The 18860-nt window shown below is 49.2% G+C and overlaps 1 protein-coding gene across 3 annotated transcripts in view; it reads right to left on the reverse strand.

Moving 5' to 3' along the window:
* The window catches only part of LOC144141457 (uncharacterized), a 100077-nt gene that overhangs the window by 46400 nt on the left and 34817 nt on the right, over positions 1 to 18860 (reverse strand). For 2 of the 3 annotated variants that reach the window (XM_077673012.1, XM_077673011.1), the window contains exon 4: positions 9386 to 9447. The exons of the other annotated variant lie outside the window; for it this stretch is intronic. In XM_077673012.1, the coding sequence (XP_077529138.1) occupies positions 9386 to 9409 (24 nt within the window). In that variant the 5' untranslated portion in view covers positions 9410 to 9447. The remainder of the gene's footprint in view (positions 1 to 9385; positions 9448 to 18860) is intronic. 3 annotated transcript variants of the gene reach the window in all.

Raw genomic sequence — 18860 nt, forward strand, 5'->3', positions numbered from 1 at the left:
ATAAATCGGGATGGAAGCGTGCAGCAAGATACAATACTTGCCTTCCATATAATGCATTGCTAATAATGCCTGAAGTACTTGCGTTATCAGAAGAAAGCAACGCACACAAACGCAGAATGCCAAGTAATTGCAACGTCTTCGTCATTACTTTATAAAATCACAGGTTCCTTTCCATGTGCGGTGGCACTCATTTACGCAGCCGTTCTCGCAGGGACTCCGCAAAGTGATAAAAAAAATTCTGTTCTCACTGATTTTGGAAGAAAAAACAGGGAATAAGAAGTCGTCAAACACGAGTGAAAAACACAATGATACTGTCACTGATTTGTTACATAAGATACGGTGATAAAAAAGTCGCTAAAAAAACAAAATAATGAACAATTATGTTGTTTAAGTGCTGCAAATATCTCAGCCAATATTTAATACATAAACCGATGTTTTTTTTTTCTAGCAAGGCTATAAAACCACCGCCTTGCCTAAAATAACGCAGAATCGCGAATAAGGACATCTGTAATAAATAGGTACGAATTGCGTGCTTGCAACCACCCCGTAAACAACGCGCTCCGCCTAAAGCGCTTGCCGAAATTCGTCTTTGTACCAAAACACCCGTATCCCGAAAGGTCCGTGTCCCGAAACGCCCGTGTCCCGAAACGACCGTGTCCCGAAAAGTCCGTGCACCGAAAGACCGTACCGAAACGCCCCGTACCGAAACGTCCTGTACCGAAAAGACCGGAGCCGCCCTAGCACACACCGTCCGCGGCTCACATGGCCCCGATACTCCTAGCACCCTCTGGTAGAAAGAAGGCGAACCCGAACAAGTTCTCCATGGAGCTGCTCTGCTGCGCCTCCGAGGCGATCAGTCACCTCTCCTTCGTACACCGTGGTTGGCGAGCACGTACGTGCACCACTTCATTAGCGCCTCTGCCTGTGTGGGCTAGTGTCCACACGCCGAGCTGCATGGAAAGTTGGGTGCATGTGGGGAGGAATTGAGCGGATTCGGATACTTTTACGGATGGGAGGTGGAATGGGGAGGGGGGATTGGTATGGTGGGTGGAAGTACGTTTATAGAGTTGAGTATGTAGTGCCATGTAGGGGAGGACGCAAGGCGCGTGAGTTGGGAGATGTGGTGGGCGTCTAGGTGCTCCGGTATGGTGTTGTCTATGCCGAGGTCGAGTAAGCGGTGCGTTGGTGCGTATGGGGAAACCAAGACTGCATGCCTATACGTCTTCCGGAGGAGGACGTCAAGGGAGTCGAGTTGTGTGGATAAGGTATGGTAGGCGGAACAAGATACGGTTGAGTAGAACACTGTGTACGAGACTGAGCCGGTCCTGTTCCGTGATGCCATGGTGTTTGCTCGCGATCCCTCTAATGAGATGCGTGGTTTGGGTAGCGCATTTCTTTACGTGCTGGGGGGTGAGTGCGGGTGATCTGTTGTGAGTTAGGGTGAGGCCTAAGACTTCAAGTTTCGGTGTGTGGGGTATTGGGTCAGAGTGTATAAAAAGTTGGATGGCAGGGGGATGTTAAGAGGCGGTTCGCTGCGAGGGGGCGGGAAAGTTAAGACTGCGGATTTTTGTGGAAAGCACTGGAGCGCCAAAGGTTCAATGTGGTCTAAAGCTTGGTTGAGGCCGTGTTGGAGTGTTGTTCCAATGTGTTGGTCGGAGGCAGAGTGAACCCACAGTGCAATGTCATCTGTGTACAGTGTGCTGCGTAGTGTGGGTTTAGCGAAGAGAGCAGGAGAGTGGGATAAGGGCGAGGTTGAAGACTGTGGACGAGAGTACGGCTCCTTTTGGCGTTCCGCGGTCTGACATGTGGAAAAGATCAGACTGGACATGGCCAAAGCGGATGGTAGCAGTACATTGTGTAACAAAGTTATAGATATAGTGATAGAAGTGTAGGCCTAGGTTTTGGAATGGAATTCCTGAAGGTTGCTATGATGTGAGACATTGTCAAAGGCTTTTTGAGGGTCCAGTCAGAGAATAGAGGTGTGGTCTTGTTGCGGGGGGTGTTGGTGGAAATCATGATGGTACTGTATAAAGGCGTCGTGAGTGGATACGTTGGGTCGAAAGCCGATCATGTTTGGGGGGGCGGTAGGCTTGAGTGTGTTCAAGGTGTGCATTAATACGATTCTGCAGTACCTGTACGAGAAGTTCGCAAAGGCAGGAAGTAAGGGAGATAGGGCGTAGATTGAGTATGGAGGTGGAGGGGGGTTTCCAGGTTTGGGGATGAGGGTGATGTTGGAGTGTTTCCAGCTGGAGGGGAGGGTGTCGTAAAGGCAGTTTTTTCTTAAAGTAGCACAAGGCCTGAGAGCCTATCGTCTAGGTGCCGTCAGAGGGTGTTTGTGATGTTGTCATGTCCTGGCGCGGTGTTACATTTCAGGGCTTGGATCACCGCATGTAGCTCTGCAAAGGGGCATCAAGGTCTGGCTTGGGGTTGGCAGTGTATTGTGGTAAACCAACAAGGTGTGGTGAGGGCGGTGGAATGTAAACGGAGTGGAGGCTGTCACATAGGGCAGTGGGCGAGAGTTGAGTGTCCGCTATAAGTTGAGTGTTTTCGTTCCGAGATTGGGTCTTAGTAGAGCGCTGGTTTGTAGACACTCACCTAGTATGTAGAGATGCACCTCCGTAACCTTTGGGAGGCTTACACCAGCATAGAGGAGCGATGGCGAAAACATAAACACCGACGCAACATTCGCTTCAAACTACAAACCCTCCGTACGACGATCGACGCACACCCACTCACCTTAGCCAGGAGCCAATGGAATAACATTTGCGACGAAATGCGCGGCCAGCTCTCCACTATGAAAGTTTGGCACATCCTCCGTGCCTTACTCGACCTGATTGATTGATTGTAGGGTTTAACGCGCCGACGCAACGCAGGCGATGAGGCGCGCCGTAGTGGAGGGCTCCGGATTAATTTTGACCACCTGGGGATCTTTAACGTGCGCCGAAATCTCGTACACACGGGCGTTTTTGCTTTTCGCCTCCATCAGAAAAGCGGCCGCCGCGGCCGGGAATCGATCCCGCGACCTCGTGCTCAGCAGGCCTTACTCGACCTGCGGGCAAAAGAATGGACTCTAGCAGGGCAGGACCGAAGCGGTTGGAAGTCAGCGCCAGTGGCCTTCATCGTGCAGTGGACCTAAGTAGCCTGCTTCTGCACTTTATGATGATGATGATGAGCATAAAAAGCTCTATTGCAAATTAAAACAGCGCATTTTCGGTCACGGCTTTCCGTCTCTTTTCGCTTACTCGTAAAGCAGCGCGAATGCTCTACTCGGATACTGCCAATGATGCCTCGCTTCCAGGCAACGTCTGCCCCAACATCCCGTTGCACGCATCTACAACTGCGATAGTACTACGCAGCAAGCGTCGCTTTGTGGCGGGGTGGTCTGACTTTGTTCGTTCACTTTGCGCCGTTTTTATTTAAAGTTCCTCTTATGACTCACTCGGCTCACGACTGGAAAAGCTGATGGAAGGAATGAGCCGGAATTTTTATGTTGGAAAAAGGGTTCACAGCGCGGGAGACAGCGACGACGAAGAACACAAGACAAGCGCGGTCCTGTGAATGGAATGGATGACTTTATTATAGGAGGAGGCCAATAGGTCCTGCTGTGGGATACGGGGAAAATGGGAGGGGAAGATTGTTCATATTGCCGCGAACCATGCATTTGGTTTATTTATTTGTGTTTTGCTTTTACCTCCCGGCTGCGCCGGTCTGTGCTATCTCTGTGCCAAGGGAAGCGCGTGTTCCATTCTTTCTTTCTGTGCCGCACGTGTTATCAGTTCTGATAGGGAGAGCATTCCGATCTAACGTGAACAGCCCGGAATAATCTTCTCGGATCTACAATGTTCTCGATGCGAATCTACGGTTCCAGAACCACGCGCGCCGAAAGATAAAAGGCCGGCAGAGCAGACGCCGGGGTATTCGATTCTGCGACGTTCGTCGACGCACGTCACTTTGTTGGCCGCTGTTTCGCCGCCTCTGTATTCTTTTGAGTTGTTAGGGGAGCACAAGTTCGCTCCAATAAACTTGTTTCTTTTCCAAAACAACTGCGTCGTCCCTGGCTTCGTGACATCAGGTGGAGGTGCTGCGTATGAAGGGTGCTACCCAGCACCTACCAGATGTCACGAAGCCAGGGACGACGCAGTTGTTTTGGAAAAGAAACAAGTTTATTGGAGCGAACTCAAGTGGACGAGAGAGACCGAGAGAAGGCTGCATTTATAACCCCGGATGGCCTATACGAGTTCAAGGTGATGCCTTTCGGGCTGTGCACGGCGCCAGCAACGTTTCAACGAGTCATGGACACGGTGCTAGTTGGCCTGAAGTGGCACACCTGCCTCGTATACCTCGACGACGTTGTCGTATTCGCCCGGACTTTCGACGAACACCTCGCAAGGCTGGAGTCTGTACTCGAGGTCATTCGTACGTCGGGGCTAACGCTGAAGCCTGAAAAGTGCCGTTTCGCGTACGAGGACCTCAAGTTCTTGGGCCACGTCGTCAACGCCGCGGGAGTCCTACCTGACCCAGCAAAAACTTCAGCCGTAGCGTACTTCCCAAGACCGAAAGACAAGAAGGGCGTGCGAAGATTTCTCGGGCTATGCGCATACTACCGGCGCTTCGTCGCAAGCTTCCCACGCGTTGCAGAGCCACTCACACGCCTGACAAAAGATAGCACCTCTTTCGCCTGGGAAAATGCCCAAGAAAAAGCATTCTGCGAGCTGCAACAGCGCCTGCAAAACCCGCCCGTGCTCGCTCATTTCGACGAAAATGCCGAAACGGAAATGCACACGGATGCCAGCGATATAGGTTTGGGTGCCGTCCTCGTCCAAAAGCAAAGCGGTTGCGAAAAGGTAATTGCCTACGCCAGCCGTGGTCTGTCGAAGGAGGAAAAAAACTACTCTGCCTCCGAAAAAGAGTGCCTGGCTATCATATGGGCCATTTCAAAATTTCGCCCATATGTGTATGGCAGACCGTTCAAGGTTGTGACAGACCATCATGCGCTGTGTTGGCTCGCCAATTTGAAGGACCCCTCTGGCCGTCTTGGGCGGTGGAGCTTGCGCCTGCAAGAGTTCGACGTTACAATAGTCTACAAATCCGGCAGGAAACACTCCGACGCCGACTGCTTGTGCCGCGCCCCCGTTGACCCACCACCACAGGACACCGATGAAGACAGCGCGTTCTTCGGAGTCGTGACAGAGAGCGACCTAGCCGCCAAGCAGTGTGCCGACCCCGACCTGCGCGTCATGATCGACTACCTCGAAGGACGCAACGTCGCCGCGCCTAGGGCGTTCAAGAGGAACTTACAAGCCTTCACCCTCAAAAACTCCGTCGTCGTGAAGAATTTCAACCCCGGAACTAGGAAGAATTATCTACTTGTCATCCCCGTAGACCTTCGTGACGAAATTTTGGAAGCGTGCCACGACGACCCGTCTTCCGGACATCTCGGAACAGCTCGCACTTTTGCAAAAATCAAGGCGAAGTACTTCTGGCCCAGACTTACATCCGACGTCACCCACTAGGTTCGGAGTTGCCGTGACTGCCAGCGACGAAAAACGCCGCCGACAAGACCCGGCGGACTACTGCAACCAATCGCCGTCCCGTCGAGGCCATTTCAACATATCGGAATGGACCTTCTAGGCCCGTTCCCTACGTCACGACCACAGAACAAGTGGATTGTCGTAGCGACACACTACATGACGCGCTACGCAGAGGCCGCCGCTCTTCCGAGGCGGACTGCACAAGAAGTCGCGAAGTTCTTCATGAACCAAGTTGTGCTGCGACATGGAGCCCCGGAATTCCTAATCACGGACCGCGGAACGGCCTTCACTGCGGAGCTTATGGAAGGAATCTTACGCTACAGCAACACGGACCATCGCAGAACAACGGCGTACCACCCCCAAACGAACGGACTAACGGAACGTCTGAACAAGACGATCGCGGATATGCTGTCAATGTACGTCGAAGTTGAACATAAGACTTGGGACGAAGTGCTCCCGTATGTCACGTTTGCGTACAACACGGTTACACAGGAAACTACGCAAATGACGCCGTTCGAGCTTTTCTACGGAAGACTGCCGACTACGATGCTTGACGCCATGCTTCCGCATGTAGAAGACAACCTCAACCCGGGCGTCCAAGGATACCTTCAGCGCGCGGAGGAGGCCCGCCAGCTCGCTCGAGTTCGTACAACGGACCAGCAGCTGGTGGATGCCGGGCGCTACAACCTCCGACGCCGAGACGTCGAGTACCACCCAGGGGACCGTGTTTGGGTTTGGACTCCCATCCGACGACGCGGACTCAGTGAGAAGCTCCTGCGATGGTATTTCGGACCCTACAAGATTCTACGACGTGTTGGCCAAGTTACCTACGAAGTGATCCCCGATGGTGACTCCGGCACATCACGACGACACACGCGGCCCGAAATCGTCCACGTGGTTCGCTTAAAACCTTTCTACAGATGATGAGGAACTTTTATTTTTATTTGTTCGGACTGCCGCTTATGTTAGCATCGGGGTGATTCACTCTTAGAGGGGGGGTTATGCCGGGAACCATGCATTGGGTTTATTTATTTGTGTTTTGCTTTTACCGCCCGGCTGCGCCGGTCTGTTATCTCTGTGCCAAGGGAAGCGCGTGTTCCATTCTTTCTTTCTGTGCCGAATGTGTTATCTGTTCTGATAGGGAGAGCATTCCTATTTAACGTGAACAGCCCGGAATAATCTTCTTGGATCTACAATGTTCTCGATGCGAATCGACGGTTCGAGAACCACGCGCGCCGAAAGATAAAAAGCCGGCAGAGCAGACTCCCGGGTATTGGATTCTGGGACGTTCGTCGACGCACGCCACCAGGCATGGAGGAAGAAAAAGTTAGGAGACGGCGCCGCCGGAGAAACGTGAAGCCTATACATAAAAAGTAAAATCGAAGTCGGCCCAGGCGTCACTGCACCACGTGACCCCACCGCACCGCCTCTGTATGGGCCGCCGCGCTCTTCAATTTCGTCTGCTCGAAACTGCTCTGCGGCCCGTTGTCGCGAAGCCTGCTATATGTTGGTTTTTTTTCCCACGGCTTTTGTCTTCCGCACGTACGCGGCACTCCTGCCCGCACACGGGCATGAGATCGCCGAGCAGACAAATGCAGGAAGGACGGGGAACAGCTACCGCCAACGAAACACGAGAGATTCCCCGGAGTCGGAGAGCGCCGCCGCCGCCGGCCCACCCGACCTTGGAGGGCCGACTGCGGCGGCTTGAGAAAGGGAAACGGCGGAGGGAGCGGCTTCAACGGACCTGGGCTTGCGAAGGCTAGCTGCGTGACGTCATGCCGTCTCCTAACTTTTTTTTCCTCCATGCCACCAGGCCTCTCAAGCTTGGACGTTCCTTGGTTTCCCTATAGGCGGCGTAAAAATCGACACCAACCTACAGCGGCAGTTTTCCTAATCAAGTCCACCAAACGGCGCAACCGAGAGGTTACTTTTGGTAGAGAATACAAAACATTCATTCCGTGACTCAGAGAGCCAACAAAGTTCGCTTACAATGTGTTGTTTAAAAAGATTATTAACAAGTTCCGCATCAAACATCTGTTGAGCAAAATGTACGCAACTTTTTACGAACAGCCGACTGGTGCACCACCTCGCTTGTGAATTCGCAACCACAAAGCCAAGCTAAGCCAAGCTGGATTGCGGTTAACTTATTCTCTGTGGTCTTGTCAAATCTAGTTTTCTTGAGTATTTCTGCGCTGTGAACATGCAGTAAGTGTGATACGTGCCACCGGGAAGGCTCAGCGACCCGCGTGAGCCTGTTGGAGCCCGTGTTAGCGGGGCCGCTGTACCGCCGCATCGACTTGTTGTGATGGCGCATCTAGGCCTATAGCCAGGCTGCGACTCATCACTCTTCGTTTTACGGACTCGCCTCGGTCCAGACCTCGCCAAACGTACGTGTTGCTCCTCACGACGGATGCGCCCGTCTGAGCGTGCTCGCCACTACAAGTCTGTCTCGCGCGCTGTGCACGGAGTTGGTTCCCACCACCTCGCTGAAGCATCGCCCCAAGGTATGCCGCCACATGTGCGCACCCCTTCCTGGCCGCCCGACAGTCACGTTGTGCCTCTTGCTCGCTGGAGACATTGCGATCAATCCCGGCCCCAAGCGCACGTCGTCACGTCCTACTTGCAGCCGCTGCGAAAAGGTTGTGCATGACAACGTCGCCGCTCTCCAATGTGATGGATGCGGAAGGTGGGCACATCGCACGTGCGAACTGATGACGCTCGCTGTATACCGCCGCCTTTCATCGTCGACTGAGTGCTGGTTGTGTGCCCTTCGTTCGAAATCTTAGCGCAAGTGAACGAGTTGTTATGGCACAAAAAAAAATGTCACGAAAGCGACTGCCCCTGTAAACTTGCAGATGTCAATAAACGATTTATTCTCACTTGCTGCTCACTGTGGTCTGTGCCAGTAGAGGCCATCTGGTCACCTGGCGTAACATCACTTCACTAGCGCGGCGCAAGTAAACACGCGGCCAGCCAGCAACCAGCAGGAGCAGCAAGCCGGCGGCTGCCGTGCGAGAGCAGCCATGTTATTAAGGAGCTCAAGCGGCCTGTGCAAAAAGCATCCGCCATGTTTACAAAGCCTTGTTTCAGCGGCACCAAGCGGGCTCCCACCGTAGTTCACGACGCCGCCGCTACGATTTTTCTGGCACTACAGGCAAAGCTAGACCTTTGCTTCTCTAAAATCCTCCCTGTTCTGTGACGCAACTTTGTTGACCGCTGTTTCGCTGCCTCTGTATTCTTTTGAGTTGTTAGGGGAGCACAACTTCGCTCCAATAAACTTGTTTCTTTTCCAAAACAACTGCGTCGTCCCTGGCTTCGTGACAATATAAAGTCTGCACTGCACTGTGAGCATTCACTTAGCACGATATGGACAGGTGAAGTTGTGATGAGGACACTCTAATACGACCATGATTGGGGCATCCACAAGGAGCCGTTCAGGAGCCACAAAGGGTGTGTTTGTGGGGATATCTAGAGAGTGGGTGAACGATCCGCCATCATACTACTTTGTAGAGACCTGTTTTGAGACCGAATTCTGTAATTTTGTGCAAAATGTCGGGGTTGTTTCTGACGTGTTGGACATGTTCTTCAGAAGTCGTCGGTCGTACTTGCGTTGTAAGGAACTGTTCGCGGTCAGTCGAGTAAGCTGAACAAGCCCAGATGAGGTGGAAAAGGTTCGGTGTATTGTTGCTGCCACAGTGGGGGCATCGAGAACTAGCAAGGTGCCTATATATGCGTTGTCCATTTGGAGACGACGTCCGGAGTTGTTGTTTCGGAATACGAATTTGAAATAATTGTTTTTTTACCATTGCTCCCATTTTTAAAATGTAATAAAACAGTTTAAATATCATGCTCACCTTCGTCTTTGAGAAGAACTCCATTTGTACTTTCCACAAATTCTCCTTGAAATATACCTAAGCTGTCGCAGAGGAAAAATTTGGCATAAACTGTTGCAAATGTTTGCTGCGTTCAAGGTTTTACTTCAATTATAATAACTGCTTAACTAAAGGCAGTTGTACTGGTTTAATTTACTTCTAATGGTACTTTTGAGAAAGGCAGATAAATTTATGAAAATGAAATGGTTTCTAGAAGTTTGATTTTTACGAAAACAAACGCGGAAATTGCTTTACCTTTTTAACACCTCAATGCCGGCAGGCTTCTAACACGCACAGGTGTATTTTCAACGATAATAGGAAATGTGTAAGTACGCACTAAGACGACAACACATTGCAGATTTTGGGTCACGGGAGGGTACTGGTACTAGAAAAAGATAACAGTTACTCAGTTGCTTAGATTTGATGAACATAGCCGTTTATATCGTATGAAGACGACACGGGTAACTAAGGTGTAAGCTGGTTTGGTTGTAAAAACCCCAAAACATGCACATGAACCCCTCCTCTACAGGGAACAGGGTTGCAAGCGAAACGTGCAATATCGTATTACCGCAATCCAGTCCCTCCTAAAATCTCTGTCAAAACAGACACCCAATTCCTGCTTGCCGAACTCCTTCAGTGACACGCAGTTGGCGTCTCTCCTGGCTTTCCAATTGCTGAAACTCAGGGTCGGCTTGCCGAGCACGTGCACGTTAATGAGCCAGTGCCCGTTGCCATTCTCTTTGTACTGCCCGCTCATCGGCGGAGCGGTCAAAGCGCAGCCTCCACATGGGCAGATTGGCGGCGAACTAGCGGCAAACAGGGTGCGTGCAGGGAGCTAGACTCCCTTACCCTCTTTAGATCGAAAAAAAGAGCCGGTGATTGGCAGAGAATATATCGTCAACTGACCCGCCACCTCTGTCAGCGGGTGGCTTCCGCTCACCATCTGCTTGTGAGGAAGTAGAAAAGGAGGTGCGAAAGGTGTTTTGGGGAACTACGCCAACAGCAACACGGACGGCGACATGATTCAGCCAATAAAGTCCCGCTTGAAAAACGCAACAACTAAACCTGGAGTGTAGTCGGGATTTTTCAAGATTAATTTATTGTAGACTTTCTGAACGAATAGCACGACTAGTCGTTTTATTCAGCTTCTCTACGACGCCACAAAAACTGGAATTGTTTGACTACCGGTTTGATTACCTCTCTTTCACCACCAAACGAGTCAGCCCGTGTGTTTAAAAGGTGAGGCAGTGCGAAATTTTACAAGCCTACAACAACTCCCTAGACACATGCAGGATTCTGTGTTTCATCAGTTTAGTTTGTCTCCAGGCCGGTTGCCGAAATAAATAGCGCGAATTAATGAGATTAAAGCGTTACATTAGTATTTACTTGGCTCTGAGGTTAGATTAGGCCTGGTAACTCTGTATATTTATCAAATTAATTGCTGGGGTGATTTCTATAAGGAAAAAGTCAGAATTCCGCGCCGCCGTTTAGAAAAAAACCTTGGAAAGGGTCGAAAAACCAGGGACAGCAACGACAGGGCATATGGGATAACTTGTCGGGATAAGCGAGAATTGAAAAATTGGGGTGGGTGGCTTGATATTGGGTAATTACTTGACACAGTGAGAAAGGTTTTCATCACGTAGCAGCGGAGCACAACCGATTGGGCAACAACGTCAGAACTATTCAGAACGGGCGTCATTGAACCCAGTTTACATATCCCTCAAGTTTGGTTTGGAAATGAGTAAACTATGAGTGGAGGGGCATTACTATTTCGCCGAACATGTGAGAATTTTTTTAGAAGTGGGCCTAATCCACAAAGCGGCACTGAATTGTATAAAATTGCACTGGCAAGAAATCCTCGGCAACTTTCCCGTAGAAAAGAGCTTGCCACAAAATAGGTCAGACAACACCTCAAAACATGTTATGAAGAACGTATTTGTAACGAAAATGAGCCTGTTCCTGCAGTGGCATGAATCAAAACGAGCCAAATTCATTTGCTCAAAGGGAGTTCGCCTTTGGTGTGACTGTACGACCTGTTTTGTGGGTGTTTTGCTGAGTGCGTTTGCTTCCTGGAGCTCGGTTTAGGTGAATTTGGACGGCAACTGAGAGATCGGCGAAAGATCTGTCCCCAGATGTCAATGCCAAAGTGAACCAAAAAAGGGAATGAAGTAAAACAGAGATATAAAATAATAATTTATTCCCGTTTTTCCAGCCTCCACGGAGTGAATCAGGTTAATTTTTTATTTGTTTTGCCACTATATTCTTCATTACATTACTAAACAGCGCCGTTTACAGGCCCTCACAAATCACCCTCCGTTTGTCTGCTGGTACGGGCCACTTAATTACAGTGAAAAAGAAGAGGATATGACCAGCCTTGTTGTGGAGTGTTTTAAAAATTTATGGCAATACAATGAAGAGCTTGCTTACTTCGTGATTCTCTTCGGGCGTGCCAGAAAAATGGTCCCGAGGAAGAATTCAAACAGAATTACTTATGCTGCCAAGAGGACTAACCAGCCCTTTATGTACACTGTTAGTGCTCTTGGAGCCTTGTTGCATATTTTTATAGGCTTCCACCAAACCTCCATCACACCATTCTTGAAAGTCATTTAAAAATCAGGCTTTAAATAAACAGATTTAGGAGAAACCCCCAAGATGGAGTAAGTTTCTGCGAAGCAAAGTTTTACATCCACCTCAATGCCGCCATATGCCATAAAAGGAAAGCTATACAGGCTCTTCAGAAACTTCGCAGTTGAAAAAGTCGCCCTGGTACAGAATTTGAACTCGGGACCACCGCTTAACCGCAGCAGTCGCTGTACCAACTGAGCTAACCAGGAGGCTAGTCGTTCGTAGCGCGAGAGCGAATTGATAAACAAGTCCAAGTGATGCACACCAAGTGCATTGAAGTGGATGTCAAACTTTGCTACACTGAAACTTACTCCACCTTGAGTGCTTTCCTTAAATCTGGTCGTTTAACACCTGTCCAACTCTTCGAGTTGTTGGTCAATTCGCTCTCGCGCTAAAAACGACCAGCCTCCTCGTTAGCTCAGTTGGTAGAGCCGCTGCTCCAGTTAAGCGGTGATCCCGGGTTTGAATCCTGGACCAGGAAAAATTTTTGAACTGCGAAATTTCTGAGGAAGCTGTATAGCTTTCCTTCATAGCCGTACCGCTGCATTGGGGTGGATGTCAAACTTTCCTTCACAGAAACTTGCTCCACTTTAAGGGTTTCCCCAAACATCTGGTCGTTTAACACTTGTACATCACTTCGAGTTGTTGATCAATTCGCTCTCGCGCTACAAACGACTAGACTGCTGGTTAGCTCAGTTGGTAGAGCGACTGCTCCGGTTAAGCGGTGGTCCCGGGTTCGAATCCTGACCCAGGAGGAAGTTTTCAACCGCGAAATTTCTGAGGAAGCAGTATAGCTTTGCTTTGTAGCCTTACGGCTGCATTGAGGTGCATGTCAAACATTCCTTCGCACAAATCTGGCTTCTAAGAATGCCGCCTCAAATTCTGTGCTTCAATTCAATACGAGCCAAATCAAAGTAATCGTCCCAATATAGGAGAAATCCACCGCATAATATTTAATTACTTGTGGCCGTAAACTTTCCCTACCTGACATTGAAAACCACCATGTCGTGTCTGCGACAGCATCGCATTTATGCCCGGTAATAAGCTTTGGCTTTATTCACAAATTTTGCTTCGGTGGACGTGACTCACTTCGAAAAAAACTCCTCCTATGGAGGCAAAGGAAAACTTGGTATTCCGAACAGTCGATAGCCACAGAAGGTTCAGAAGGGAAACATGTCTGATGAATGATGTAGTAGTTTAGTGATGCTGTCAGGAAAATCAAACTAGGATAGGTAATCTCCGACGCTACGCAGAGAGAGAGAGAGAGAAAAAGAGAGACGGGGGGGAAGGAGGAGAGTGAGAGAAATAACTTTATTATGTTCATTGGGTATTGCGACGTGGTGGGTACCCCTACTCAAGGGGTTTAGCCACCAGAACGCCGGTGGCTTCTCTGACGAGCGTTCGGCACTGCTCTTTGTAGTCGGGGCTAGAAAATGCCTCCCTCCACTGCTCCTCTGGTATAGAGTGTTTGCGAATTTCGTGGCACCCTGCGGCCGTATGGTAGAGGGCGGCTAGTTGGTTGTACTCGGAACACAGTTTCGAGTGTATGGTAGAAGGCGGCTAGTTGTCTGCACTTGGAGCCCAGCTTCGGGTGTGAGGTAGAAGGCGGCTAGTTGGTTGCTCTCGGAGCACAGCTTCGGGTGTATAATGCAGCGCGGCTAGTTGGTTGCACTCGGAACACAGCTTCGGGTATGTGGTAGAGGGTGGCTAGTTGTTTGCACTCGGAACACAGCTGCGGGTGTATGGTAGAGGGCGGCTAGTTGGTTGCACTCGGAGCATAGCTTCAGGTGTATGGTAGAAAGGGGCTATTTGTTTGCACTCGGAGCACAGCTTCGGGTGTATGGTAGAGGGCAGCTGGTTGGTTGCACTCGGAGCCCGGCTTCGGGTGTATGCTGGATGGCGGCTAGTTCGTTGCACTCGGAGCACAGCTTCGGGTGTATGGTAGAACGCGGCTAGTTGGTTGCACTCGGAGCACAGCTCCAGGTGTAAGGTAGAGAGCGGCTACTTGGTCGCAGTCGGAGCACAGCTTCGGGTGTATGGTAGAAGGCGGCTAGTAGGTTGCACTCTTAGCACAGCTTCGGGTGTATGGTAGACAGTGGCTAGTTGGTTGCATACCTGGCACAGCTTCGGGTATTGCGTTGGATAAAGTATGTGTAATCGGGAGAATTGTGGGAGGTCTTCGTTTGAGTTGAACGGAATGCTGTTTGATCGCGCCTTTGCAACTTGGGATGAGGAGGTGGGAGTTTTATTCGGGTTGCTTTGTAGTAGTTTAGAATTTTAGAATATACGGGCATAACAGGGTTAGGAAACTCTGCTTTAGGGCTTGGTGGGGGAAGAGAGGCGCCAGCCCAGGCGGGAGCCTGCTGATTACCCTCTAGGGCTTCATGGCCAGGGGCCCATATGATTTCGATTGGATGATTTCATTTGTAGCAGATTGGTAATGTGTTGAGTGTTTCCCCGATACCCCCTCTCTTCCATTGCCTGGCGGCGTTTTGGGAGTCAGATAGAATGTGCATTCGTACATACTGTTGACTTGAAATGATAGCTAGAGGAATTGCCGCTTCTTCTGCTTCGAGAGATGATGATGTGCGCAGGCTATCAGTTATGGTACGTTGCTGTATTGGATTGTGCGCACAGGTGGCGGCTGTGGCACTGGTTCTTGTAATGCCAGCATCGGTGTACCACGTGTACGTTAGAATTCTCCTATATTCTTCGATATTAAGGCATCTGTCTAACCTACTGCCGTGATTGTGGTGTAGTGTTCATGGTTTTAGTTTAGTTCATAGTTTAGTTTAGCTGGTACTTTCATGGCCCTCGATATGCAATTAGGAATCTCTTGGGTGGTTGTATGAATGGTGTCATGTATTCGGTAGCCCAGTCGCCTTAGGGTTTCTCTGCCCGTGTGGCAGGTTTTGATTTTTCAAACTGGCCGATTCTATGTGCCTCGAGTAGTTATTCGACTGTATTGCTGATTCCGAGTTCGTTTATTCCGTGTCGACATTCATTCTGTTAATCGTAGCGCTGTTTTGATTGCTTAAGTGCTTTGTTGAGTGTTTTTATTTTAGTGGCTGTTACAGTATGTTACTAGTTAAATTATGAGAGCATTGAAATTTCTAGAATGTCCCCTTCGTTCATCCTGTTCCTTCTGTTGGTTACTCGGTAAATCACTGGTACTGTTTGTTCTTTTTTTTCATTAAATTCTATAGGGCTGTTGCGCAGCCATTGTCCGGCTGTAGTCTAAGCCCCAGCACTTTTAGAGTCTTTACTTCTGGGAAAGGTTTACCGTCTTGGTTGATGGTAATGTGAGTGGGCGGTACGTTAGTTTTTCCCGCCGTTCTTTTTAGGATTTGGAGTAACCCTGATTTTTCTACCGAGCATTGTCGTCCGCACTAGGAGGCATGATCTTGCACGGCCGTTGCTGCTTTTTGTAAGGCTTCTTGCTTTTGTCCATCTGACCCCATGGTTGTCCATATCGTTATATCATCGGCACACGAGAGCGGTGCACATGCAAATGAAGAGACAGCGTAGCTCCCTCCGAAACGCGGAACCTACGGGAGCGACAGCTGCGCGGATTTTGATGACCCGTTGGAAAAGACAGGCACTCATTACATGAACGTGCCAGATTCTGTCAGTCAAGGGGTAAAGCGAAAAGGTTGGGTGAGGGGAAGTGGTCTTTCGAGGTACGTACGTCATCAGAACGGGGTACTTCTTTAGAAATGGTATATCCAGTATCTATAGTGAACCTGTGCAGTTTAATCCACTTATAACAATACCATGTATGATATATCGGTCATTACGACAAGAGTTTTTTTTATTTTTCATTAATTGTATGTAAAATAAACCATGTGTAACTACAATTGTCGGTGCCGATAATGATGCGATAGCCTTCTGGCCACGTAGCCGCAGTCCGCACCTAAATTGGTCAGAGCATTTTACAAATATGGAACACTTTGGAGAGAATGACACCAAAACTTGTCGCAAGTACCATTCACGGACCAGGGAGGAGAAATTTGCAAGGAGGCTTTGAGTGCACGCGTGGGATTCAAGCGGAATGGTATTTAAATCGCGGGGAAGAGGGGAGAAAAAGGACTGCTCGGAGGCAAAAAAAGTTTCACCATAGGAACGGCTCGTGCGGCAGCCGCAGTGCAACACCTAGAAACACTTCCAAACACGAGTTTGCGCTGGTTTCTACGTGAAATCTACTGACGATGGCCATTATTTTAGGCGTTGGCTCCCATGTCCTAAAAACCATTACGCGGTCCCTTCTTTATGTCATTGGCTTCGTGCAGAGGGAAGGACAGCTGCACGAGTACGCGGAATAGTGGGAGGTACTGCACACAGCGATTGTGAAGCTACAACTGCCGCTACAACAAGAGTTAATTTCAGACATTTAGCGCTAGCTTAATCAGTAATCAGGCGTTATGTGCATCCCGTAGTATATTGTTCCATACTATGACTAGAAATATTCGAACGGATTCACTCGTTGCCGGCGGGAAGCTAAGAACATTAATGAGGAAATAGGCGTGTTCTTGTTTATTGCCACTCGAGGTGAAATGACAATCGGTTGTACCGATCGTATCTTGTGATTGGGTCAATGTCGTTATTGTAATTTTTTTATTTCACGATAATACGGAAGGCCCTCTGCCGAGGGTTTTATACGGGGTCAGGAGGGTAACATTGGTGTCCCAAAAACTACAAACAAAGCAAAATAAACAGGCCTAATAACGTCAAACAATACATTGCGTGAGTGTAAAGAGGAAGAAAAAATCAATAGGACAGTAATCACCCTCATCGGTACACTAACGAAAGTAAGGTACATGGAGTATTACCACATGGCATATTAGATGTCATTTAATAGCGCAAAAACTTTGTGAGACTAGGCAGTGAAATGATATATATCATACAATGATATTTGTGCTCTAAGCATTAGTAAATTTCATGTAGTTCGGTCCAGTAACAATGCGTGATGGTAGATTATCCAAGTCTATTGTGGTTCGAGGAACAAATGATTGGGCAATTGCAAGAGTGCGACACATGATGCGTTTCACTTTGCATGAATGTTCCCGATGTGAAAAATGGCTGTGGGTTCACAGATGTAGTCGTAATGAAGGGGCACATGATATTAAAGGAGTACTGACACCAAATTTAGAGGCCTAAATAACGATATAATTGGCTTCAGTAGTTTGTACAGATTACCCACAGAAATTTTTGGAGCGATCCGCGGCTGGAAACGCATCAAAAATCGATTTTAATTGCCCTGGCCGCGAACTATTACAAATCGGCAGCACTAGCGAAATCGCTTAGGGTGTGACGTCAGGCTATCCGCGATTTTGCGGCCGATTCAGCATGACGTCATACAGTTGTTTCCGGAACCGGAAGCGATAGCCTGCGCTGTTGTTGTGGGCGGTCTCGCTTCGATAGGAGGTTTGGCTTGGCTGCGGTACCGCTGTGAGCAAGGCTTGCGAAGTGCGCACTTCACGTTTCCGCGCAGGTATTGCCATCTCTCGACCGGTCGGCGCACCGCCCGCCGCGCGCCGCGGGGGGCCGGTCAGCGTATACGCTTGCATCGCGGCAGATATCTGATCGCCGCTTTTAAAATAAGCCCTGATAACAATCCCAAGCACAATTTTTCACCACACTAACACCTACTTTCTCGCATGTGGAACTTCATTTTAACGATCAGATTGATTCAGAAGAGCAGCGACAAGCGGTTGCTACCGTCTTGCTACCGTGGTCTGCGCCGGATCGAGCCGCTGAGTGTCCGAGCTGGCAGGCGCGGCCGGCGTGTGCGCGAACTGTTTCCGAAGGCAGGAAACGCTTCACGATTGCCTGCTTTATCCATTTTTTGCGATTAAACGCGCGGGATCTACAAATTCAGCTCAGCGATAGTCGTAGTTGACCATGGAGCAAAAACGGTGGGCGGAGCGACGCCGACGACGCATCGCATGCACGCATCGGGTCATGTGTCTCAAATTCACGCGTACGACTAGTCGTGGTGACAGTCGTAACGATCAGTCGCATGCGAATCGAGTGTACAAATCGTACATGTGTCCAGCGCTTTAGTGTGAACCGCGTGCAATCCGTAGCAGACGATGCAGCGAACGTCCCTGACGTCACGGAGACCATGACGTCACGGTCCGACGTCACGGAGACCGTGACGTCAGGCAGTCCGCTTGCAGGCTCTCCTTCGAACGGCCATTTTCCCGCGCGGCGACCGAATTTGAAAGTGGTTGCAATAAACGTGCTATAATTAATTATATGTTGGTGGCTGACGCCTTTCGGTTCGATTTTCGTAATTACTGGGACCATAGGTATTCTTTACAGCATAAAAACTGAAAGCGAGAAATTTCGTGTCAGTACTCCTTTAAAGTTTATGAAATGGTGTTAAGCGAGATACGTTACCGCGATGCGATAAGGCTTCTATCTGAGCACTATCAATAATGCGGTTACTCTGGTATAATTTGGGAAATTAGAAAAGATGAAGTGCACAGCACGGATTTAAAAGGCTTCCATGTCATTAATTAGATATGCCTGATAATTGTCCCAAATGGCCGATGCGTACTATAGTGAAGGACGTATTGGCGTTATATATGCCAACTTCCATAAACATACGGAAACATATCTGAAGTTGCGCTTGAGGAAACCAAGAGAACGGTTAACAGACGCAATGTTATGGTTATGCGATAATTTCATGTCAAGTTCCGTTTAGATGCACGCCATGGTATTTATAGGCAGAAAGTTTCCCCACCGGGCTGTCTTTTAATATGTAAGATGCTGCATTTTGGGAGGCCTGATCAGTAAAAGACACTAATTTTGTTTTAGCAAGGTTTAG

Source organism: Haemaphysalis longicornis, unplaced genomic scaffold, assembly GCF_048455015.1.
Source record: "Haemaphysalis longicornis isolate Haplotype H1 unplaced genomic scaffold, Haemaphysalis longicornis Haplotype H1 scaffold_6, whole genome shotgun sequence".
NCBI lineage: Eukaryota > Metazoa > Arthropoda > Arachnida > Ixodida > Ixodidae > Haemaphysalis > Haemaphysalis longicornis.